General features: G+C 42.8%; 1 protein-coding gene across 1 annotated transcript in view; it reads left to right on the top strand.

Annotated features, from left to right (window-relative positions):
- LOC144499263 (uncharacterized) overlaps positions 1-25818 on the top strand; it is a 51602-nt gene that overhangs the window by 5562 nt on the left and 20222 nt on the right. Inside the window, exon 3 of the mRNA XM_078221378.1 lies at positions 21688-21808. Within this exon, the coding sequence (XP_078077504.1) occupies positions 21688-21808 (121 nt within the window). The remainder of the gene's footprint in view (positions 1-21687; positions 21809-25818) is intronic.

Genomic DNA, 25818 nt, shown 5'->3' with positions numbered 1-25818 from the left:
AAATACCATCTGCCACTTCTTTGCCCATCTGACCAACCCATCTATATCTTCCTGTAACCTACTACCTTCTTCTTCACTATTAACCACCCTGCCAATCTTGGTGTCATCTGCAAACTTGCTTAAATTCCCTCCACATTATCATCTATATCATTTATGTACATAACAAACAATATGGGTCCCAGAACTGAACCTGGTGGTACACCACTGGACAGCAGCCTCCAGTCACTCAAACAGCCTTCTGCCACCACCCTTTGTGTCCTATTAATAACCCAGTTTCGGACCCATCTCACCAAATTTCTAACCTAGAGATCCCTTTCTCTGAGCTGTTGCTTCATTTATGGACGATGGCTGATTCAGCTTTGAAGCTTCACAAGGCAATATTACAGGTGACTTCCACCTCTCCACTTTGGCTTTGAGACAGGATGCATATTCCTTTGTCTGGATTCTTGAGATTGTGAATGTTTCAACCATTAAGAATTTCAAAAGAGGTTCAAGGGCCTTTGTCCTAGCAGACTGGCAGTCTGTTGTCCAGACCTGGCTGAAGAAATGTAAATGATCTTTGTATAGTTCCCTTGGAAGTTGGTCTTCTGCAGCTGATAGGGATATCAGTGTGTCTTAAGGAATAACAGGATGTCTGATTCTGTGAATGCTAGAAAGTTCATTTTATTTGAATTATAGCCAGCCATGGCTTTGATTATTTTAAAGTTTTTGTCTAGTTTTTTTGAAAGTTATAAATTACCCACCACTGGTGTGGCATTCTAGGACAAGAGGTCATAGTCTTCAGATAAGAGGTAGCAAATTTAAAACAGAGTTGAGGAGAAACTGTGGAATTCGCTATCCCAAAATGCAGTGGATGCCAGGACAGTGAGTAAATTTAAGGAGGAGTTAGACAGATTTTTAATTGGTAAAGGGTTGAAAGGTTATGGGGAGAAGGCAGGAAAATGGGGATGAGGAGCATATCAGCTATGATCGAACGGCGGGGCAGACTCAATGGGCCGAATGGCCTAATTCTACTATATCTTATGAACCTATGATAATATATATATAATAAAAATATTGAGTAAGATTAAACCCCCCTCCCAATATTTAATATGATTACTTTCTGTAATGAGAGGATTGCCACGATGATATTCAGGCATCTTACTAGACAGGCAAGAGATAGTGCATATAATCAAATTCTAGATCTTCCTGTATTTGGACAGATTTAATGACAATGTGTAACCGACCTTATTAAATTAGTTGAAGTAACAATAACAGCAATATGAATGGATACATTGACTTTTAGAGGACTGTCACAAGAGTGATTACAAGGTCAAATTCCTGAAAGTGGAAAAGCTCATATTTAAAATGATCAAGTATACCTAACTGAGAACACATCTTCAAGACACTTCACATTCTTCTATTTGTAAAGCTGGACATGAAAGGAAAAGGTCAAGTTTCCAGCACTCTCTGAGCCAGAATAAACAACTACCATGTCTGATAGAATTTAGTCTTCACTGCTGTCACTTAGTCAAAAAACAAGCAAAGGAACTCTTCTTATATTAATTATTAACATAAATGTATTAAAATTTTCATGAGTTTGTTCAAAGTACTTCCTTGGAAAGGAAGTATTATTTTAAAAAGTCATCTACTGAAAGTCTCTGCACTTTCCACCAGACTCAGACAGACAGTAGCTACTGCTAAAGTTAAACTGAGATTCAGCCAGGCATTACTAGTTGTAAAATGCATGACATCAATCTAGTTGCTACCCAAAAAGGAAAATGTTGATTCCGGCATCATGAATATCAGCACCATTCATGGAGTCAAATTATAGAATTTAAAAATGACTTGTAGCTCACAATAGGGTAAGACCATGAAGCATGTTAGTTGTGACTGTTAGGTCAAGCAAATCATCTGTGGAAGCATTATAACAACCAATTAAAGTTTCCATTGTCCTTGGAGCACAATTGAACAGTGGTAATAGAGCATTCTGGGCACTTGAACTTTGCCAAGTGTGAAGATGTTGGATCCTAATTATTCCATCAATTTTAATAGTCCAAGATTAGAATCAGGAGTGACAATTGAGACAAAGGAACAGGAGACATCATAAAATGGACACGCACATTGAAGAAAAATATAAGCAGAAGTTGGCCTAGGGGCTAGAATGATGCCAGTTGTGGGTAAAAGAGATGAAGATTAGAGAAAACTAATAATATTTAGTTGAATGTATTTACAAATAGTATACAAATACAGAAATTACACATATATGCATCATGTTATAAATGTGAAGATTTCCATAATCCACTCATGTTTTTAACTTGTGTCCCCTGCTCAGTGTGAAAGTGAAGTTACTGATGTAATATATTTGCCTGTATTATGTCCTTTGTTTCTCAAGCACATAGGACAGAATTGTTGATTCCTGGAGGAGGCAGGCAAGGGTGCTAAACCAAACTAGCTGTGTAGTGCCGCTTTCCAACATGTTTCTGCTTCCCATCGATTTTTCAGGAGGCATAGAGATGTGGATATTGCTTGGACTTGATGGGTTGGCACTTAAGAACAAAAATTAGGCAATTAATAGCTGTTTAAAAGGCTATAAATAATTTTTGTCAACAGGCATGAGGACCATGAAGTTTTGTGATCACGTCCCTGAGAAGTAGGCAGCAAGCCAGGGGACATCCAGGTTTGAAGCAGGACCATTGAGCACCAGTACATTAAAGGGCAATGACTCAAAGAGCTGCTCCAGGTTATGGCACATAGTGGCCAGGAAGTGTGCAGTGTTAGCTCTGTAAGCACTGGACTACTTGGGCGCAGAATGGGTGAGTAGTGGGGGAGTTACTCTACAGAAGTATAACAGATGGTTCCAGGCAGCTGAGGTTTTGCTTCTAGCGACAGGTAAGAACAAACATGGAGATGGGGCTGAGATTCTCAGATCTGGATATGAGCAGCAATGAGGAACTGCCTTCACACAAGTGCAGGTTAATGCTGCTTAAAAAGCAGAGGTGTTGGATAAAGGGCTCGGAGAAAGCAAAAATGATACCCTCTGTTGTGTTATGAGTTCTTTAAAGGTTTCAAAGATGAGATCTTGAAACTTGTATGTTAAAACATGAACTGTTTATTATTAGTCTTTAACTATTTACAGATCCCAGGTTACTGTCATGCATAGTGCTGCTCACCATGCAAGTAGCTGCTTCCAACTGTCATTAACTGCCACCAGCTGCTTCTAGAATGTTGTCTCTGAGTCTAATACCTTGTGACTCTATACATCATACCATGGGCGAGCACCTTTACATCATAATGGCATGACGCACACACACCATCGAAGACCATCCCCCTTTCTTCTCTAAAGACATTTTTTCTCTATTCCAATGAAGTATAACTATTTGTAATCCAGTCTTTACTTGCTTTCTGTTCACCCCCATCTCAAATCACTGTCTTTATAAATTCAGACAATCTTGAAGCTTGACAGTGCTTCCATGTCTTGGTCTGTCATGTTTGCATGAATGGTATTACTCTATGTTTCTGGTACTTAGTTATCTCCATTTGATTGGCTTTTTGTGCTTCCCTTTATTAACAACTCGTTTGCTTTTTTCAGTCAGTGTATGTTTGTGCTGTTCTTTCTGAAGCAAATGTGCACTTTGTTCATTCCTAGAGTGCACTCAAATTTTCTTTTTCCATGTCTATCATTTTCTTGCTGGAAAATATACGTTTCACAAATGGAACCTTCATTTTTATTTGTTTCATAATTTCAGCCCGTTTGTTTTACTGTTTTGTTTTAAATTGTTTTGTAAGCTTATGAATCTTTTCATTCAGCTTAAGACCTCTGAGTGATGCAGAATAACAAAACTGTTTCGATCACAAGATGGTGAACAACACTACAGAAATTGCAAGATCCTGATTAATACTGAGTTAAGACAGTGAATTAGACCACAAGACAGTGAGAAAAAATACAAAATTTCAAGACCGTAAGTGACAGTGTGTAGAATATTGGACAGTTCATGAGATGGTGAGCAAAAAATACAAAAGAGAAACTATTTACATTATGCAAGAGGTGGCAATTTCATAGTTCAGCAAATCCATAGAGAAGCTGGAAGATAGCTGCAAGTTTTGAAAAATAACTAAAAAATTGGCTGGCAGAGTCAAAAGGTTAAGAAGAACCTGCAGAGTTTACAAGAAAGAGTCCTGTGAAGATTAAGAAAGAAGTGCTGTCCCTTTAGGTTTAATAAATGAGGTGCAATTGGACCATGGGCCTGCTGAAACTCTCAGACATTTAAACATTAGAAAGAAGAAAACATGTAGAGTTTAAAAGAAGAAATTGCTGCAGACTGAACAGAAAGCCATTTTATAGATTTAAGTTTTAAAAAGGCCGCAATTGGACCACAAGCTTGCCAAGTCCACCAAAGCATGGGAGAGTCACAGAGAGAAAAAAAATACCTGCAGAAATAAAAGTAAAAAAAGATAAGAATTGCCTAGAATGCATACTCCTGCCTTAAAGATGAGGAAAGTCCCACACTCACGAGGATCCTGCCAAATCCCTAAAAGTACAGGAAAATCAAAGACAAGGGCTGGAATTCTGCGCCCGTTTGTGCTGGCGGGAGTCTCTGGTCTCGCCGGCAGTGCACCCCTGCCCAGGGGTTTCCTGCCAGCATGGGATGACGTCAGTGGGAATTCCCATTGACAGTGGTGGGACCAGAGAATCCCGCCGCTGGCAAACAATGCGCCACGTCCCACCGGCGGGAAACCTGTAGCTGAGAGGCTGGAGAATCTCGCCCAAGAAACTGACAACTGCAGAGACAGCCTGAATGTAAGAGAAATGGTTACTGTATTCAATCTTAACGAGGCAATGACATTCAAAGCTGTAACTATAAGAAAATAAAGAGCCATGGACAGGGAGTTAGAGGACAGACATGTGAGAGACTAACTCCCAATAAAGCACCAAGGACAATAAAAGATCTAGAAAAAAGACAACAAGAAACTCCAGGGAGATGGCAACAAAAGACTCCAGAGCAATTGAAAGCATTAAAAAATACACCAGTTTAAAAATCACATAAACTGCTATGGGAAAATGAATAGTCTATATAACGGTCTTCACAGATAAGCACAAAGGCCTTTAGTCTGAGAGAATTCATTAAATCACACACCTGGAACTGGAAAAAGGGAGTGATATCCACAGACACAAATTGGGACAATGATAACTTGTAATAATGATGGATTAGGTCAGCTAACATGATTAAATCTTCACGCTGATTGGATATTATATTTAAGCTAGTGTGAGGTGATTGTGATTGATTTTAATATCAGTACCTTATGAATGATGTAACCTTCATCAATAACTGAGTGGATAGAGATAACCCCTATACCTTGATTGGCATCTGCTAATTACTTGTATTGGAATTTAAAACTATAACTGCTCGTATATTCCTGAACTCTGGACTCTGGCTAGTTACCGATACTGACCTCTGACTGTCCAGGGTCCTCGCTATATAGCTTGATTAAAACAGCTGTTTTTAAAAAACTCCGTGACTTGATCTGGTTACTTGAGGATAAAGTTGCGATCAATCAAAGCCCAAAACAGGAATGGAGACAATATTCAAGCAAACCACAAGATGGTTGCCAACCATGCGAATGCAATGAAATGCATGAGTCAAAGAGCTGAGTGCAGAAGAAATTATTGAGAAGCAGCTGAAAGCTTGGAAATAGACTCTTTTTGAAAATACTGACACAGTACCCAAACTGCAACAGCAGATAGCAGTGTAGAGTGAGCAGATGGCAGTGAATGAAGGAAAGCTATCTGAGGTAACTCAGAAGCAAAATATACAAATAAATGAAGCTGTCCAACAGAAAAATGTGTACATAATAGCTGAACTGGAACATTAGAAATGCAAGATTCAAGCTGACTATATAACTTTTAAAATGCACAGTAAACTGAAGTCTTCAATGTACCAAGCTGTTTGAGGTCTGAACATACATATTTTAACAACACCTCAAAGGCACCAAGAAGAAATATTGACCCTCAGTTCCACTGTTGGGAAATCTAAGCAGGGATTGGGAAAATACAACTGGATGTTTAACCAGGCAAGATAGCAGAAGCCTGAAAGACTCCTTGAAGAATCAATATGTAACCATCGGAAAACATGAGAAGCTAAAAAGATTGTTGAATATTACTTCAGGAAAAGATGTACTGAACTCTCAGGGATAGCAAGTAAAGATTGTATGCCAAATAGTTACACTCCATTGGATTGGAAGGAACATTGGATTGCTTAGAGAAGAAAGAGTGTGTTGTTACTGCTGCCACCATGTTGTGTTATGGGTTCTTCAGATGTTGCAATGATAAGATCTTGTGACTTGAATGTTTAAACATTGTTGGTCTTTAACTATTTATGGATCTCAGGTTACTGTCATGCATGGCACTGCTCACCATGCAGGTAGCCATCTCCACCTGTCACCAACTGTCTCCAGCTGCTTCTAGAATGTTATTTCTCGGTGACGATACATCATATTGTGAACATGCACCTTTACATTAAAATGGCATGCAGGCACACGCAACATCATGCGACACCCCATAGGGTACATTGACAACAAATTAGCTTCTTGTACCTAACAGAGTTTGTGTTACTAAATATGCACCAATAAAGACAGACGGTGCCCTGCTGGAGGGCCTCCTCAATCAATACATCAACATGCTCTGCCAGTAATCATCAAAGTGACGTCTTTGTCTCTAAATGTTGGCAGCTGACTCACTGGTATCTCGCAGTCGGCTGCCAATCACAGCATATGGGAGGTGATGGATGCACTGTTTGTGGTGGCATGGGATTACACCAAGATCATCACTGAAGGAACCACACAAGCACAGAGTCCAGTGGGATTTTCCTCAATTGCAAAACTCCTTCAAATGCAGAGGGTTGTTGAATGTACCCATGTGTTCATTAAGGCACTGGCAGAGAGGTCAGGGGCAGTCATGAACAAGAAGAGATTCCATTCTCTCAACATTCAACTGATGTGCCACCACCAAAATAATTTCTTCCAGTTTGTGCAAGGTATCGAGCAGCTGCCCTGACTCGTTTACCCTTAGGCAACCACTGCAGCTGATTATGCTACCAGTGAGATTATGTGGATGGCTGTTAAAAGGACAAGAGCTGTTCATTGAAAAGATGGCTGCTGACCTATAAACAATCCTTTGACAAAGGCACAGAGGTGCTACAACTGCTGCCATCACAGCACAACAGCCACCATTGTGCAGACGATCGCACTACTCAAGATGCAATTCTGATATCTTGGAGCTGTTAGGGGAAGATACATTCCTGTACGCGACCTCAAAAGGTGTCTCCAAAATTTGGATTGTAGTGGCCTGTTGTGCTCTTCATAACCCTTTGGCCCTCCAAAGAGATGTGAACCTCATAGAAAGAGGCAGAGGAATGGCTCACTTCCTCAGGAAGAGGAAGAGGGTAATTAATCCTTGCAAGCGCCTCCAGAGTTCTGGTGAGGTCTCAATGCATCAATCACTCTTGTAATGGAGCCTGGGTCGTTGAATATATTCAAGGCTGAGCTAGACAGATTTTTGATCGACAAGGAAGTCAATCGAGGATTATCAGTTGCAGGCAGGAAAATGTAGTTAAGGCTACAGTCTGATGAGCGATGTGCTCATTGAATGGAGGCGTAGGCTCCAGGGTTAAATGGCTGACTTATGTTCCTATTTTGTATGTTCTTATGTTCCAACAAAACCTGTCAAAATTTTAAACACCTTTAACAAATCTCCCCATAACTGCTCTAAGGAGAACAATCCTACTTTCTCCATATAACTGAAGACTTTCAGCATTGTACCATTCTAATAAATATCCTCTGCACCTTTTTGAAGGCCTTGACATCCTAGTGTGCCCAGAATTGGATACAATGTAGGGGATTTTCTACACGCGCACGACGTGTTTCGCGGTGGCAGAAGCAGATGACCATTGGCCAGCAGCGGGACCTTCTGCCGCTGTCAAAGGGTTTTTTTTGTTGTGTACACCCCACCGCCGCCAGGAAACCCATGGCAGGGGTTTGCTGCTGGCGGCACCAGAAGATCATGGTGGGAAAGACTGGAAAATGCCCGCCAAAATTCCAACTGGGACTAAAGCAATGTTTCATAAAGGTTTTGTATAACTTCCTTGTTTTTGTACTACACTTCCATTTATAAAGCCAAAGATCCATTTATAAAGCCAACAATCCTAAATTTTTTGAACAAGTTTTCAGGTGCTCTTCTATAGATTATATTGGCTTTCTTCATTCTTCCGACCAAAATGAATCATTTCATTTCCTCTGCCCCAGATTAATGGAACATGTTTCCATCCAGCTCAGTCTTTCATTGAGGATTTAAACAGCTCGTAATTCACTTAAAACAATGCAGAGTTTATAAAGTTCCAGCTGAATGATGGACATTGTATGAAGATGATAGAAGTCATTTTTAAACTTGTGTAGTTTTATTTATAGCAGCTTGATAGCCATGTTTCCGTGTGTTTCACTTCCCTGTCTATGTCCTGAAATCTATGGCTATCCTTATCACTATTTTTTGAGTTTCACGTCTTCTGTAAAATTTGTTAATACAAATTGAATAACTCAATTCATGTCATTGATATATGTCAAATGAACAGTGGGCTGTGCACCATCAACAACAAACACCATTGTACGCTGCCCCCTAGCCTGAGAAACAACCTTTCGCCACCATTATGTACTTTCTCTCACATAGCCAATTTCATGGGCAGAATTTTACGACCTCATCGCACCTGTTTTTCAGTGGAAAAATGTCATAAAATCAGGAGTGGACCAACTAGCGGGAATGGTGCCCATTTCTGTGCCCATTCCCATCTTATGGCTGCACGGTAGCACAGTGGTTAGCACTGCTGCTTCACAGCGCCAGGGATCTGAGTTTGATTCCCGGCTTGGGTCACTGTCTGTGTGGAGTTTACACGTTCTCCCCGTGTCTGCGTGGGTTTCCTCCGGGTGCTCCGGTTTCCTCCCACATTCTGAAAGATGTGCTGGTTAGGTGCATTGACCCGAACAGGTGCCGGAGTGTGGCGACTAGGGAAATTTCACAGTAACTTCATTGCAGTGTTAATGTAAGCCTTACTTGTGACTAATAAATAAATGATTTTATCAAGAAAAAAAATCAGCGCGATTGCGACCCCACCCAAAATGGGTGAAACATCAATTTATTTTTTTTACATTCAGCACAATGTAATTAGCAGGCTTCACTCCCAGCTCACCCTCCTTAACCACCTCATTCACTGCAGCTGCAACCAGTGAGGAAAACACCTCATGTATAAAACTCTGCTTTCGGCACTTGAGCAGTGAGGGTGAGTGAGAGGGTAGGTCTCTGGTTTCAAAGGGCTCCTTGCTGCAGCAGGGGGGGGGGGGTGTTTCATGGTGGCCATGTGGCATTTTGTGTTTGGGGGGGGCTGTGAGTGTGTGGGGGGGGCAGGGGCTGTTATTGCTCACGGGGTCCGACTTTGGACTCTCAGCACGGACTTGAGTCTGACCGCTGACCTCAGCTCTTAGTGCTGACTCTGCGTCCTAGTGCTAGCAGCAGCAGGTTGATCTCTGAGGATCGCTTCTCAGCCTTTTGGCTAAGGTCATGTGTAAACACCTTGGGTAGCCAATGAGGTTAAACTGAGGCTTCACCTGAAGCAATTTTTTATAGCCATCTGGGCCTTCAGGCTAAGATGAAGCTCAGATCAAGCCCGGGAGGGGGTGCAATGTCTCACCTGTCAGCTTGGATCTTATTTGATCAAACCCAAGATGGAATGTATATTCTGTTGTGTCAGCTTGGATCTGGTTTGTCCTTCATGTGGGGACTCTGATTGGACTTAATTGGCATTTTGATTAAGAATAAAGTACCAAAAGGTATCAAAAAAAAGCAATGGTGGTGGGGGATGGACTGGATACTCTCAGAACTGGCAGTACTGCAGCCTCAGGACATGCCAAGCAGCGGTGTCTGGGGCCACTACTGCATGGGTTCTGGGTGGGTGCATGTGGGGAGGGGAGGTGGAATTGGGGGGCTGTGTTACCATTCTGGGGGGCTGGGGAAGGGGGCGTGGGGGCTGTGTGTTGCTGGGGGAGAATTGGGGAGTGTGTGTTGCTGGGGGGGAGCAGAGTTCTCAAACTTTTCCATCTGTCTCTCCCTTTCCCCAACTCCTTTCCCCACTCTCCCCTCCAGATTGACAAGATGGTTTTTACAGTGCAACCCATTGATCTGGCGGCACGGTAGCACAGTGGTTAGCACTGCTGCTTCACAGCTCCAGGGTCCCGGGTTCGATTCCCGGCTCGGGTCACTGTCTGTGTGGAGTTTGCACATTCTCCTCGTGTCTGCGTGGGTTTCCTCCGGGTGCTCCGGTTTCCTCCCACAGTCCAAAGATGTGCGGGTTAGGTTGATTGGCCAGGTTAAAAATTGCTCCTTAGAGTCCTGGGATGTGTAGGTTAGAGGATTAGCGGGTAAATATGTGGGGGTAGGGCCTGGGTGGGATTGTGGTCGGTGCAGACTCAATGGGCCGAATGGCCTCCTTCTGCACTGTAGGGTTTCTATGATTTCTATGATCTTGCTGTTCTTACGGTTGCTGCTGGAGTTGAGGAGGAGGAACAGGAGGATGAATTGCAGGCACAGGAGGCCCAAGCCATACCATTCGCAAGAGGAGAAGGATACAGCTGCCGGAAGCAGGACGTGGCTGCCATTCACCCCGAGGGAGCAGAGACCCTGGCAGTTCCACACATGAGTGTCCTTTGAGCAACTCTCAGACATCGTGTGCCACCAATGGCTCCAGCTCCGAAAGGAGACAGTGTGCCATCTGTGCCGTTTGTTACAAGACCTGGCACCTCGAGGCATAGGGGGCCACCCACTCCCACTGCCTTAAATCTTAACGCCACCGGGTCCTGCCAGGCCACCAGTGGACATCTTTGTGGCATCTCACAATCATCCTGCTGGACCTGGCCCACGTCCACAAGTGTGTGAAGTAGGTCACAGATGTCCAGGCTACCCCGGGCATACAGGGCATCCGTGACCTCCTTCACACATTTGTGGATGTGGGCCAGGTCCAGCAGGAAGCCCAGGCTGCTGGATTCGTGGCCATTGCAGGGATGCCAAATGTACAGGAGGCTATAGACTGCACCCACGTTGCCGTCAAGGCCCCGGAGTAAAATTCTGGGAGATTCATGAACAGAAAGGGCACCATTCCATAAGTGAGCAGTTGGTGTGTGGCCATCAACTGCACGTCTGCGCCAGACACCCGACAGCGTGCATGACAGCTTTATATTGAGGAGCTCAGATGTTCCAGAGGTCTTTCAGGAGGAGCCTAGGGTTCAGGGATTGCTCATGGGGGATGTGGGGTACCTGCTTCAGACTTGGCTGATGATGCCTGTGCGGAGGCCTGAGACTTAAGGTGAAGACCCAGTATAATGAGGCCCACATTTCCACTCGGCTAATCGTGGAGAGGTACATAGGGATCCTCAGAATGCGGTTCCGGTGCCTGGACCGCTCTGGTGGGACCCTCCAACATAGCCCCCTGATATTGTGGTGGTGTGCTGTTCCCTACACAACCTGGCACAGAAGTGGGGAGACCTTTTGAAAGAGGTGGAGGCCGACCAGCCAGGCATCGTTGGGGAGGAGGCCGCCCAGCAGGAAGAGGAAGTGGAGAAGGACGACAACAACCAACACCACCCTGGCGCTGGAGGGCTGGCGGCAGCAAAGATCAGGCATGCGAGGGAGGCCCTGATCACCATGCATTTTGGGAACTAGGGGCCTGCGTTGCCCCCCCACCCCCCTGCCGCCTCCTTGTGCACCCTTACAATCTCCTGGAACATTGTAACACCAGAGTGGTGGGCCTGGGTACGCTGTGTTAGCGAGTTTTAGTGAGAGGCAAGAGGGTGAAGACAACTCGTTATGCGCCATTGTGATGATGCCCTGGTGCAAACTAGTCTGACTCCTACCTGAGCTCTGCATGCACGCTGGCACCTGGGCACACATCTGGGTGGGGAGTTCACCCATGCAGGGCCTTGGGGCGGGTGGGGTGTTGGGTAGGAAGGGAATGTCTCCCGGGTTTTGGGAATGACATGGCAGATATTATAAGTTGCTGCCACTGCATGCCACCCGTTGTAGCCAGTGAATGATTTGAGCGCCTTGATTTTCACATGAGCTTTGCGCTGAGGGCCTTCCCCAACTGACATCAAAATGCAAGGTCCCTCCAGCGAAGGTCGGGGTAAGGACATTGCTGTTCGAGCCTAATCAAAGACATATTAGTCACAACTGTGGGGTGCAATAACATTGCCATCAAAATCAGTGCTAATATAACAACAAGTGAAAGTGAGACTTTAAAGTGGCTAAATATTTTATCTAATGGTGATCTGGCATGGGTGAAGGAGAAAAGGGTCTCTCGCCTTGCCTCCACCACCTAGAGCAGCCTGGCAGATCAGCATCGGAAAATCAGGGGGCAGTCTTCCTTGAGGCCATCTTCCTGCACTGCCTGCCTGGCTGTCCATCCTTGGGGTTTTTATGGAGCTGTCCCTTGTTAGGGCAGATCAGCTGCAGGCAGTTTGGGCGAATCACACAAGTATTAGGGCATTCCAGCGAGTTTAATGTAGTTTGCCTTGTTACCATGGAGGGCAAATCAAGTCAGCACTTACAGGTGTACTGATGGTGGGGGGAGGGGGGGGTTAGTGGGATGTGTTTATGTGATGATCGGGGACAGGGGAGAGAGAGGGTCATGTCACTCAGCAATCGGGAGCAGGGCGGTGATGAGGGAACCATGTGCAAGATGGTCCCGGGGGAAATGGAGGAGGGGAGGTCAGGTAAGGGGGTCAGTAATGTTGGGGGTCCCTGATGTCCATGCGGGGGAGGGGGAGGGGGAGGCTACCTCTGACCCGGGGGTGTTCTGTCAGGAAAGCTGCTGCTTTTTAGCTTTTCCTGCGCATGCATAGTTTGTGGCTCCGATCTGAGCTGCTGGCTGTTTGGTGAGCTAAGCCCCGCCCACTGCCTCTGGTGGCGAGAAACCGTCGTGCCTATATTTTCAATGTCTAAGTCAGGGAAATTGGGAGTGAAAACTCTTCCAAAACATGGATGAGGAACTCTCCCGTTTTCACCCGAGATGGACGCTTAGAAAAAAATCTCGTAAAATTTCGCTCATATCTTTTATCCCATGGGGTTCTCAATTTTGCAAACAAGTTTTTAATGTGGTATTTTATCAAATACCTTTTGAAATTCCATGTACACAAGATCACCACACGATCCTCATCTCACTCTGTTACTTCTTAAAGAACAAATTCATCAAACACAATTTGTCTTTGCTGGCTTTCATTTATTATCATATATTTTTCCAAGTTCCAATCAATTTTGTCCCAGTTTCATGTCGCTAAATGGCCGGAACACTACCACCTTGCCCGCCATGGAATCGGGCGGGAATTTCCAATCTCGCCCGAGTGAGGCCGTAAAATCCCACCCAATGTTTTTTCACTACTGACTTAGGCTGACTAGCTGAAGAAGTTGAGTAAACACCACTTGATATTACAGTCGATCACCCCTTTCATCACTTTGCTGATGATTGAGGGCAGGAAGTCGTTGATTGGATTTTTTCAGCTGTTTATGCACAAAATGTACTGGGATATTTTCCACTGTGGGATAGATGCTAGAACTGTATATGTACTAGAAGAGTTTGACTAGATCCATGGCCAGTTCTGGCCCACTTGTCTCCAGCACTACAGCTAGGACATTACCAGGGCTCATAGCCTTTGCCAGGGCCCATAACCTTTGTTGTACCCATTGTTGATTGTTTCTTGATATGGTGTGGCAGTAAATCATATTGGCTGAAAACTGGCATCTATAATGATGGTAAGCATTCGAGGACCTCAGCACTTCTGGCTAAAGATGATCACAAATGCTGCAACTTAACTTTTGCCTTGATCTGCTGGACTTCACCATCATTCATAATGGGGACATTTGTGGAGGCTCCTCCTCTTGCTGGTTGTTTAACTGTCTAGCTCCACTCATGACTAGTTGTAGCAGGACTGTAGAGTTTTATTTGATCTGTGATTTATGAGACCACTTAGCTCTGCCCAGTGTCTGCTGCTTCTACTGTTGAGCATGCACATAGCCGTATATTGTAGCTTCACCATATTGTCACCTCACTTTTAGGTACACCAATGAACTGGTGTTTGACCCCTGGCTTTGTAGTAATGGTAGAGTGAGGAATATGTTAGGCATGAGGTTACAGATTGTGGTGGAATACAATTCTGCTGGTGCTGATGGACCACAGCCTTTCATGGTTCCCAGTTTGGAGGTGCTAGATCTGTTCCATATCTCTCCTATTTAGCACATGGTAATGCCACATAACACAATGGAGGATGTCCTCACTAAGAAGACAGAGCTTTGTCTTGTTATGGACAGAAGAGGGGGTTAATTTAAACAGCATGCATTTCTCCTCTCATAACTCATCCATAAACAGACAGGTGTCTTATTTGCTTCCCCCTTAATAAGCAGTGACATATTTCCCAAATCCTCAGTTTTGAGATCCAATTTTCCATCAATAACCCCCCAGAAAACTCGAGATAGGATGAACTCAAAGAGCTAGTTTATTTTAACATACATAAAATGTGGGAGAGGATTGCAATGTTGTCACCTTTGCGTTCATACAGTAAAAGAGGGATAGAGAAAAGAAAGATTTATGGTATAGATACTGCAGAGAAAAGGAATGGTTGTTTCACATGGGTCCTGGGATCCAAAATCAAAGTCCAATAAGGTATTACTTTACAGAGGGTGGCAGGATGAAAACCGATGCTGGTTAATTCCCTTTTCTGGTGGTGTTGATTTCACATGATGTGATGTGGATTAATTTTGCAGGCTATGGTACAGAAACAATGTAAATGGGGCCAGGTATTCAAACCTGGGCAGAGATCTCCTTTTCTGTGAGGCTGCTTGTAGATAGCAAACAATAGACTGAGATTTTGAAGCACAATATTACTAGTTATACAAGTCAGAGGTCCATGTCACATAACTCCCATCTCATGTATCCCTCACGGGTCCCCAAGATGGTTAAACGTCTCAGCCATTTAGAATTGAAAGGAAGATTGTGGGCTCTTTTCCCTAGCAGTTAAGTAAGCTCCTGTGGCAAGCCTGGATTATGAAATACAGATGGCTTTTTTATAGTTCCCTAAAGCTACAGAACAAAGTGATTTGGGGGTACTTGTGCATAAATCACAGAAAGCTAGCATGCAAGTTCATCAGGACATAGGGAAGGCAAATGGAATTCACGCCTTTATTTCAAAGGGAATGGGATATAAAAATAGGGAAGTCTTGTTAAAACTATACAAGGTCCAGGAGTCTGAATCTCTCCCTCCTACACCAATTGTCCAGCCATATTCTTCTCATTGAAGAACAGAGGCCCATCTTCTAGTGAGACTGAAGCACTAGGAATCAGCATCATGCCTCAGAAAAGGCTACTGTCTCAGCTGCCAGGAACATGGACAGGTAAGTTCGACAACACCTGTGGACAGCTAGGTCCCCTTATCTAATGAAAGATATACTGGCATTGGAGGAACTCCAGAGAAGGTTCACTAGATCGATTGATCCTGAGTATGGAGGAGAGGTTGAGGCGTAGGTTGGGCCTATACTCATTGGAATGCAGAAGAATGAGAGGCAACTTTATTGACACATATAGGGTAAATTTTCCAATCCTGCCCGCAGCTGGGATCATCGCAGGTGGGACAGAATATTTAACGGACCATTGGGTAGAAAATTTCAGGGCAGGTGAGACCTGAAAATCCTACCCATAGAATTCTCGTGGGGTGGAGGGGAGGTGTTTGACAGAGTAGATGTTGAATAGTTGTTTTCCCTTGTGGGAGAATCTAGGACCAGAGGGCTTAATCTCAGAGTAAGGGGTCGTCGCCCTTTTAAGCGAGAGACGAGAAGAAATTTCTTCTCTCAGAGGGTCGTGAATCTGTGGATTTATTTAAGGCAGAGGGCTGTAGAGGCTGGGTCATTAAGTATCTTCAAGGCTGAGATGGACTTTTAATCAGTAAGGGAATCATGGGTCATGGGGAGGAGGCAAAAGATGGAGTTGATGATTATCACATCAGATCAGTTATGATCTCAATGAATGGCAGAGCAGACCTGTTGGGCTGAATGGCCTACTTCTGCTCCTTTGTCTTATGGCCTTAGGAAATGCTTTAATCCATGGAGCATGTATTGCTAATAACTTCCTGCATGTGTTCCTGGCAGCTGAGACAGTAGTCTTTTCTGAGGCATGGTGCTGATTCCGAGTGCTTCAGTCTCACTAGAAGATAGGCCTCTGTTCTTCAATGACAAGAAAATGACTGGAGAAATGATGTAGGAGGGAGAAATTCAGATTCCTGGGTCTTTTGACCAGTTCTGGGGAAAGTGGGATACGTACAAGCAGGATAGATTGCACCTGGGCAGTACCAGCACCAGTGTCCTCAGGCAGGAGAGCGGGTGGGTGTTTGCTAGTGCTGTCCAGGAGAGTTTAAACAAGAATGACAAGGGGATGGGAACCTGAGCAGGGAGACAGAGGAGGAAGAAATAAGGATCAAAACAAAAGACAGTAATGTAAGAAAGGTGGAAGGCAGAAAAAAACAAGGATGAAAAGTAAATGGAGCTAGAATGCAAAATAATGTTTTGATGACTAACGAGGTTAAAAAAACAAGTCTAGATAGAGCATTCACAATAAGATAGACGAATTAGCAGTGCAAATTATATATAAATGGTTATGATATAATTATTTGACTTCAAAGAAGGTTATGACTACCTGTTATAAATGCATTTTATTGTTCAAAGCTAAATCGATCTTTAACAGTGATCTATGATATTCTTTATGGTTAGGGATGCAAAAACAACATTGCTACAACACAAAACATTTTTAATTGCACAGATTCAATGTGGGAGAGACGAGTTCCATAATCTGTACCTACGGATATCAAAGAAAAGTACTGCTCCTTTGAGAATAATAAAACTTTTAAATGAAGATTAAAACTAATTTAACTTTTTCCTCCTTTATCAAATATTTCTGTGACAGTATTTATTGTTGCTAAAAAAACAATTTAATTCAGGATTTCCACTCAGAATTCTTCCTTTCAACCCAAATAATGGCCTAGTCCACCTAATATTTCCAGACTTAAACTTAACAATTTCTGCTATTCATATGCTGATTACAGATAAAAAAATACAGTGCAAATCACATTATAAGATTTTAAAAAGTAGAAATTCAAGTTTCACTGGTCACAATCACCTGCAGCTATAGTGACTGCTATCCTTTCTCTCTGTCCAGTAATCCATCTTTTTAAATTCAATTGTGGGTTGCACTCCAAATTAATCTGATAATTAAATGAGTTTGACTGTCCCTTGAGGAAGCTTGCTTGTGAAACTGCAGAATGTCATTTGCAATGTTCCAGCTGGCATAGCAGGTGGAAATGAATTGTGTCTTTAAAGAAGAAAGTGTCAGTTATAAGATCTACCAATCTGCTTTGAGCTTTTCAGCAGCAGTAGATCCTCACATCAAAATAAGTGCGCTAAAAATATAATCTAATAATATAATTCAAGCTGTCTGCAATTGTTGCCTGAACTCTATGATTAAGTTGCATCCTGGGAATCATTTCTATTATTTCATCGAATTTATTATATATATAGTTCGTAAGATGACAAAATAATTACTGGGAAGGCCATTTGGCCCCTATTAATCTATTTTATTCAGAAAGTCCCTAACCTAAAATCCCCTGGAATAATCCCAGAGTATTCATCTTCACTTCTATGTCCGGAAGCCTATTTTATGTATTGAACATTTTTGAAGAGCTACATGATATCAGTCCAATGTTTGTCTTTTACCAGTTTAAACCTGATCTTGCATTATTGTTGAAAGCAATTTTCCAGACTTAAAATTTTACTGTCTTTTAAACATCTACAGATACATTCTTTGCAGGTTTAAGAAGCATAGATTTCCTCAGTCTTTCATTACAGTTCAGTCTTTTAGTGTAAGGAATCAGTTTATGGCTTTTCTTTCCTGCTTGGATGTCTCATTGATCAGAATTAAACACATCGTACTGAACAGTTATGTGGTTTCAAAGTCTATTATTTGAGACAGATCCTAATTGGATAGGGAAACTAAAACAAGCAAGGGAACTAGCCCTCTCAGTTTCTGAGGAAACTAAGAGACAGATTTTCATCTTCAAGATGAGTGGCTGAAGTCAGGAAATTTTACAGACTTGGCAGACCCTCCTTAGAAAGTGCCTCGTCAGACCCAACTTTCATACTGTTAGGGGGGAGGGGCGGGGGGGGGGGGGTGGAATTGTGGTAGAGGGAGGGTGTGAGGTGTGAGGCCCACCACTTCCAGAAGTAAATCAGAGGTGATTGGAGGGACAGCTGAGATGGATGGTTAAAAGGATAACCATGATTCTCGAGGACTTAAACCCTGTTGCTTTGCTTACATTTTAGGCTCTCTAAACATCACCTCCTTATTCCCCCATTCATTCCCCAGGCCAACTCCATGCCAATTTAAGCTCCTCCACTATCTCCAATGGCCCCTCATACCCCCATGCCAACTCATGTCATTTTCATGCCATTCATCCAGTATACATTCTGTATAGAACAATTAACCATATTGTGACAATGGCATGTGTGAAACTGCTTAAAACACCCATTCATAATTTGCTTTCAAAAAACACTATTATTAGAACAGCTCTATAAAAGTGTGAACAAAGTATCAATAACAGAAACTATAAGCACTTGACACCTCATAAATAAATACTGAGTTGGTAACAAAAGAGATCGCAGAAAAAATGCTTATTATAACATCATAAAGCTGTCATTCAGACAAAGTTTTCCCTCTTCTGCTCGTATAAACAAAATAAAACATTTTATTGGGAGTCTGGGCTCTCAACCAGGACTCAGTAATTCAGTAAGCTTTAGTAATTTGTCTCTCAATACTTCAATAATTTCCTGATCATTTGTGCATGGAAAGGGAACTATCTTCCTTTAAAAAAGGATGTTTCTCATGTCTTGGGGCATTATAGCATGCAGGCAACATGCTCCCTGCCGTGTCTTAGCCACCCAAGTTGATGGAATTAGGTCCATATTCAACAGATATTAGGAGAGTGAGTTTTGCTTTCGCTGACAATAATTGAAAGGAAAGTTGTCTAATTTATTGTTGAGCGGGTAGTTGGAGAGTGTAGTAATGATCTCATGATCGATGAAGAAGGTAGGTAGGCAGGTCAAACAAATTTTTTGTTTCTATTATGTTTGTAGTCAGGTTCCCACCACTGCCACAGCACTGAAGGACCCTAATCAAAATCACAACCTAATTCTGTATTGATCGTGACCGTGGTAGACTATTCATTTTTATCCTTCTTGACTTTTCTGCAGTATTTGGCACAGTCAATCACACACTCACATAAAGAAGAGCAGCTGTACTCTTGTGGAAATAACAATTTTACTTTTTTATTTTAATGAATGACTTACATTTTATTTATCTCAAATTGACTCTTCACTTTCTGTGGTCCACTGCCTCATCATTCTGCTCCACAACAGTCTTGTGGTCCATTTTGTTAAATTCTGTTTTATAATGCTTTTCAGAAACATCGTGGAACATTTTTTTGTGTTAATGGTATAACCTAAATACAATTGTTGTTTTGGTTCCACCTTCATAGGCCTTGTCTCATTCAAATCGTGAATTACCTCTTAATCCCATCACTTCCTCTCAAATTTTAGACCTACCTTTTAAAATGTACCTAGTGAGACACCAAGCTAATTGTCAACAGCCAGATCTATCTCCATTACCAATGTTGCATTATTGCATTCTTCCTGTGGCCAAATTCATTTCCTACTTAATATCATTCTGGAGCACTATCAGCAGCAGAATTTTAAATGAGGTGAAAGTTATGAAGGGCTTACGTTGGGAGCCAGTTCAAGAATGCATTCAAATAATCAGATCAGGTGATGTCGATGGCAGGGATGAGGGCTTTAGCAGCTGATGGACTGAGGCAATGACAAAGACGTGTAATGATATTGAAATGGAAATGTGTGCTTGTTGTGTTGAAGGGTCAGACATTCAGATCAGAATTAAATAGGTTGTCAAGATTTTAAACAGTTTGGTGCAATTTGAGATGTAGGTAAAATGGAGGGATGGTTTGAAATAGCCACAGTATGGAGTATGTTTTGAAGACCAAAACGTCTTTCATCTTCTCAACATTTAACTGGAGAAAACTGTGATTCCTCCAGAATTAGATATTGAATCAGCAGAGTGCCATCATTTAGCCAATAAAGGGGGTCGAGAGACGGTGGAGAGTAAAAGTGCTGGACTTTCTTAATGTATTTGAGGCACTAAGAGACAGATGGATGAGTAACATCTCTCATCCTGATGTGCAAGCGACCCACAAAATATTAAAAGTAAAGCAAGAATGTCATTTTAATTTTGTTGATTGTGTTTACAATAATTGGACAGTTAATAATCAGAATTTAATAGCCCTGGGTGACGTTTATGCAGCCAATACCAATTCTCATAAAGCTAATAGAATGAAGTGCCATTAAAAGTTGTGCAATACTATCCATTTTAACACTTTCTACAGGATTTCGTTCAAATTCAATGAAATGATCAGGTTACTGATCAGGCCTAATGCATCCTAAATCCATAGTTTTGAAAACATTGGGCCAGATAATATCATTCTGGAGCACTATCAGCAGCAGAATTTTAAATATTTCTCCATTAGCAAGAGAGCCTCTTCTAACATTTCTCTTGAACTCATGTACAGATTATAAGAAAAAGCTTGGCATCTGGTAGGTGATCCTCTCACAACGTGTCTCCATCCTAACTCCGTGTTGGAACATGTCTTCCTTTTTTATCAAAATACCTCGACATATGTTTTTCAATCTCCCCATTTTCTACATGGGAGGGGAAATGTCAGGGGTCAGAATGGGGGACCCATTGGGAGGGCCTCGATGTTCTGATGCCGGAGACCCATGTTAGAGGGTGGGAGAACATGCCACCAATGGGGGCGGGTGGTCCCAATGTTCACTGGTGTGAGATTGGAGCACCCTAGTGAAATGGTGCCCGGGCGCTCTAAAGCCAAGCTCACTGGCATATTTGTCCTCCCCACCCCCGACCCCCCCAGCGTTGGGGCGCATCTCACCACTCTCTGAAAAAGTGACTGAATGTGGGACGATTGCGATGCGATGTGCACCTGAGACACTGGCACGCGCCAGTATTCTTGCCATTATGATACTTTCTCGTTTTTGGAGAGAATTCTGCCCTACATCTCAACTTGTACAGTACTATTTGTTTCCTTTTCACACATAACTGGGAATTTCCATGCTTTCATATTGAGCTTAATGGTCTTTTTCCTGTTCCTAAAGATTCTTCTGTTCTTATAAGTGGTGGTTCTGCAAGTTGAAGGGGCATGATGAGAGTTAATACTCACAACTGTAAGTATCAACTCAAGTTGTTTATTATAGAAGCATTACCAAAGAGCTGTTCCCACAAGATAGGAAGGAAGGTGAGACAAAAGATAAAAGGCTAGTAACAGCTATGAGGTCTCAACGCTGACTTAACTGATACCGATGAAGCTCTATGAATAATTCTCTGCCAATTGAGAGAAGGTTCATAACACTGTCCAGTGGATATAAAATATAATAAATTGTTGCACAGAATTTCTATGTCTGACGATGTATCATTGAGTTAATACTCTGATTTATTTCAGGTGATTCAAGGTCCACTCATTTCTTCCAATGTAAGTGTTGGTAAACACAATTCTACTGGGTTACATACTGGGCAACCATCTGGAGCCACACAACCATCCTGTTCACCAACTCACACTGAAGGTATATAATTAAAGAATTATCTCTGCCCTAAATTACAATGGAACTCTACAAAGAATGAATGTGAACAACAGGGCTGTGAAAGCCAAGTACCAGGAAATCTATATCAATCTACAAATGCATGGCTTTATAATTTAAAGGCTTTCTTTTCCATAGCAGGTGGTAATGAGCAGAATATGGGAAATCAGCTGTTCAGTTGATTCAAATTTCCCAGAGTCCTGGTCACTCTTTCCGTCACAATTCTGCAAGTCTGTGCATCGAACATTTTATTTGTTTTTAGGATTTTTTAAACATTCACTTTTCAGATGTGGACGTCACTGGCTGGGCCAGCATTTATTGTCCATCCCTAATTGCTTACTAGGCCATTTCAGAGGGGAGTTAAGAATCAACCACGTTTCTGTGGATGTGGAGTCACATGTACCAGACCAGGTAATGTTTCCTTCCCTTAAGGATAATAGTGAACCAGATAGGTTTTTACAACAATCAATAATGGTCTCATGGTCATTATTAGATTTCAGATTTTTTTATTGAATTCAAATTTCACCATCTGCCATGATGGGATTCAAACACTGGTCCCAAAGCATTTCCCTGGGTCTCTGGATTACTAGTCCAGTGACAATACCAGTGCAGCATCATATTAGAATAGTATCAACAGGGTTGGTGATTTCTTCTGCCAAGAACATGTCTACAATAGTGCAGACAGTCAAAAATAGTGTTCAGTGATTCTCTCAATGCGAAAGAATACACAACACTTAACACAAACAGATGGGCATCAACAATAAACATTTTGTTTGAAACCAGAAGTAAAAATAATTCGACACTGTGGATGTACCTATACCACATAGACTGCAGTGGTTCAAGAAGGTGGCTCACCACCACCTTCTGAAGGGCAATTAGAGATCAGCAATAAATGCGATCCTGCTAACAATGCCCATAACCTATGAATGACTAAAAATAAAGGTTTCTGGAAGATTATGGTGCCAGCATCGTCCAATATTACAAAATGCACCAATAATATTGAACAGATAAGTTAGCCGGCCCCCATCTCATAACAGAGAGATCTCCGGCAGGAGTTAAATAATACCAGGGAATTAAAGTCATCAGAAGTCATAAGGATGGATTTGACTTCCAATGATCAAAGCCCTGGTTGGTTAAACTTTAAAGCACCTTTACAAGATATAGAAGAGACTACCAACTGTGTACATGCCCTCCAACACTAATCACAAGCAGAGATTCAAACTGGAACAGTGGCACACAGTATGTGATGTAGTATTTTCTCAGTTTGTTCCTAAGCAAGTTGCCTCCCACGAGTCTTCCAACAATATAACATTGGGGTTTTTCTATCTCCAACCTGTTGCTGGTTTCACCTTTTTAATGGAAGAAATACAAGAATATAACAAGGAAACTAGTGAGTCATCCAAGAAAATAAAATGCTTAAAATCTTCAATGTGATCCACATTACAGTAATTTCAAGCTTTTGTTCACCAGTTTGAAATTTTCTTATTCCAATTAAGCTATGTTTTCAACAAACAAGTCTTCTGAGGCAGTCCAATATATCAATCAATAGTCAAGATAATTGTTGAGTGGTAAAGCTCTTCTCGTGAATGGAATAAATTATATACTTTTCGGTTTCCACTTGAGTATTCAATGAATTATGAGCATGGGGTAGAATGATTGTAAGAAGCAGAATAGAAATTGATTAGATATTGTCATAAACAACAGAACCAAAGTTATTATCACTACATCCATTTCTTTACATTTTATAGTTCAATACACTACAATGCATGGCTGATACAACTAGCAAATTACTCCTTTTGTATCTCCTTGTTTCATTAAATATCAATAAAATAATCTGAGGCTGGATTCCAAATCAATACGCTATTCACAACCTAACGACTCTGTCGATTCACTGCTTCCAACGTCCACAATGGCTAGTGCAATATATTTACTCTTATAAGTAGAACAATCTGTGCTTTCAACCTTGGTTTTTAATTTTTATGTGGTGTGGGGGATCTTACAAAAATTGATCTACCTGCTGAATATCCTCTGATAACATCACATTCTCAATGAGCCTTTATTATAGCCTCTGAAAGGTAGGCTCCCGGCCTGCTGCGCTCCGGAAGACAACAGCAGGGGGCATTTCGCAAAGTTCGTGATCGGCTGAATGCCGGTTGTGAGTCTCCTAAGTGCTTTTTTTTTAGCGCAAGCAGCTCCGCGCTGGAAATCAGTACGGATCTGATTATCATATCATTGAAATATGGGCCCAAGACGGTATTCTCTGGGCCCGCTTGCATCTCCTCCTCCGCCCCGCCGGGAGTGATTCCCACCAGCGGAGTTTGCAAATGCTTCCCACTAATGGGGAACACGTGGACCCACCCCGCTGGTGGGGAACAGAGGCCATTGAGGCACTCTCGGGGGAAAGGGGGATTGCCCGTTGGGCAGTTTCAGCCTGGCACCCAGGCACTGCCCCAGGGGCAAACTGGCACTCAACCCCAGACACCTTGCCATTGCCCGCTGGGTACCGGGCAGTGCCAAGGGGGTGGAGCCTACTGGAGGGTGGGGCCTATTGCGGGGGCGATCAGTTGGGGGGGAACCTGCTGCCACTCTGCACTGGGATCAGTGGGAGAGGGAGGGAGAAGGTAATCGGGGCTGGCCGGCGGGGGGCGGTGGGTGGGAACAGGGTTGGCCTGGGGGGGGGGGGGGGGCGGAGATTGGGGCTGGCCTGGGGGGCCCAATAAGCCAGCGATCGGGGGGGGGGGGGGGGCGGTCGGGAAGGCAAATGATCAGGAGGTTCCAGGGAAGGCCAGTGGTTGGGAAGCCGGCGATGAGGGCCAGTGCGCATGTGCCGATCTCCACACTGTTAGATCAGCGCATATGCATTGGCCTGCTCAGTACTATGCTACTGGCCACTCGGGTGGGAATAGGCCCTGCCCTCCACTCTTCAGCGTCAATCACACTGAGGCACTCTGCATTGCTCAGAGTATCGGAGATTCGTTCACGTAAATACGCCCAAAGAACGGGTGGGAAATTCTCCTGTTTTCCTGCCCATTGGGCACTCAGTTTTGTTTTGGAAGGTTCCAAATAGAGTCACTCCATGCTGAGCATCAGATCAAACTGATTAAGGTTGATGACAACAAGAAACTTGATGAATGGGTAGGTCTGTGCAAAATTAACCGAAAATGGAAACCTGGCAAGGTTGTAGGCTAAAACTGTTGTTAAAGATTATGGCAAAGACTCACAAGCCAAGGATGTCATCGACAACTATAGCAGAGGAAAGTGATAGTTTCATAAATAAAAACAGAACACCAGAGGGAGGTCCTGCAAGGTCATCTATTATGTAGGCACAAGTTACAGATCAGACTTTGAAAACTCCATTGGTAGCGATCCAGACTCAAACCTCAACCTCCTGACACTGCACCAAGTTGGCTCAAGAAGATCAAATTAGAGTTTAGGAAAAAGCCTTAGGCATGAAGGGATAGTCACATTGGTAACAGGTGGGGGTAGAAATAGACCATAATGAAGCAAAGAGTTGGTTGTAAATCTTTTGATACCTTGGGACTGAATCTTTCTCTGGGCTCAGGACAACCTGATCTGCAGACATTCGAGTCTCACAAGCTTCACACCTGACCCATGTATGACTTCACATGCTATTTCTGTTTTTTCATACCGGGACAGGTTTGCAGTGCAGTTTGTGAACTGCATTGTATGTGTTTCCAGAGCAGGCTAGTTAGATAGCCCACTTCAATTCCCTAACACAGTATCCTATCTCCCACTGCGTTTCAAGACCCCTTACACCTCATGCCTCTAAGCTCTTTCAAATCACTCATCTATACCATGTTGAAACCATTTTTTTCATCAGCCAGAGTCATTTACATACATCACAGTAGAAAAGACTGATAGGACATTTTGTAACATTTTCTGACCTCATTATGGTGCGTTCTTCATTGGAAAAGCACTGTAATGTATGTGAACAAATATACAATGCTGTTCAATGTGAGTGTCAACTTACCTTA

This window comes from Mustelus asterias, chromosome 9 (assembly GCF_964213995.1).
Source record: "Mustelus asterias chromosome 9, sMusAst1.hap1.1, whole genome shotgun sequence".
Lineage (NCBI taxonomy): Eukaryota > Metazoa > Chordata > Chondrichthyes > Carcharhiniformes > Triakidae > Mustelus > Mustelus asterias.
Note: the sequence above shows the minus strand (reverse complement) of the source record. Positions and strands in the feature narration are given on the sequence as shown.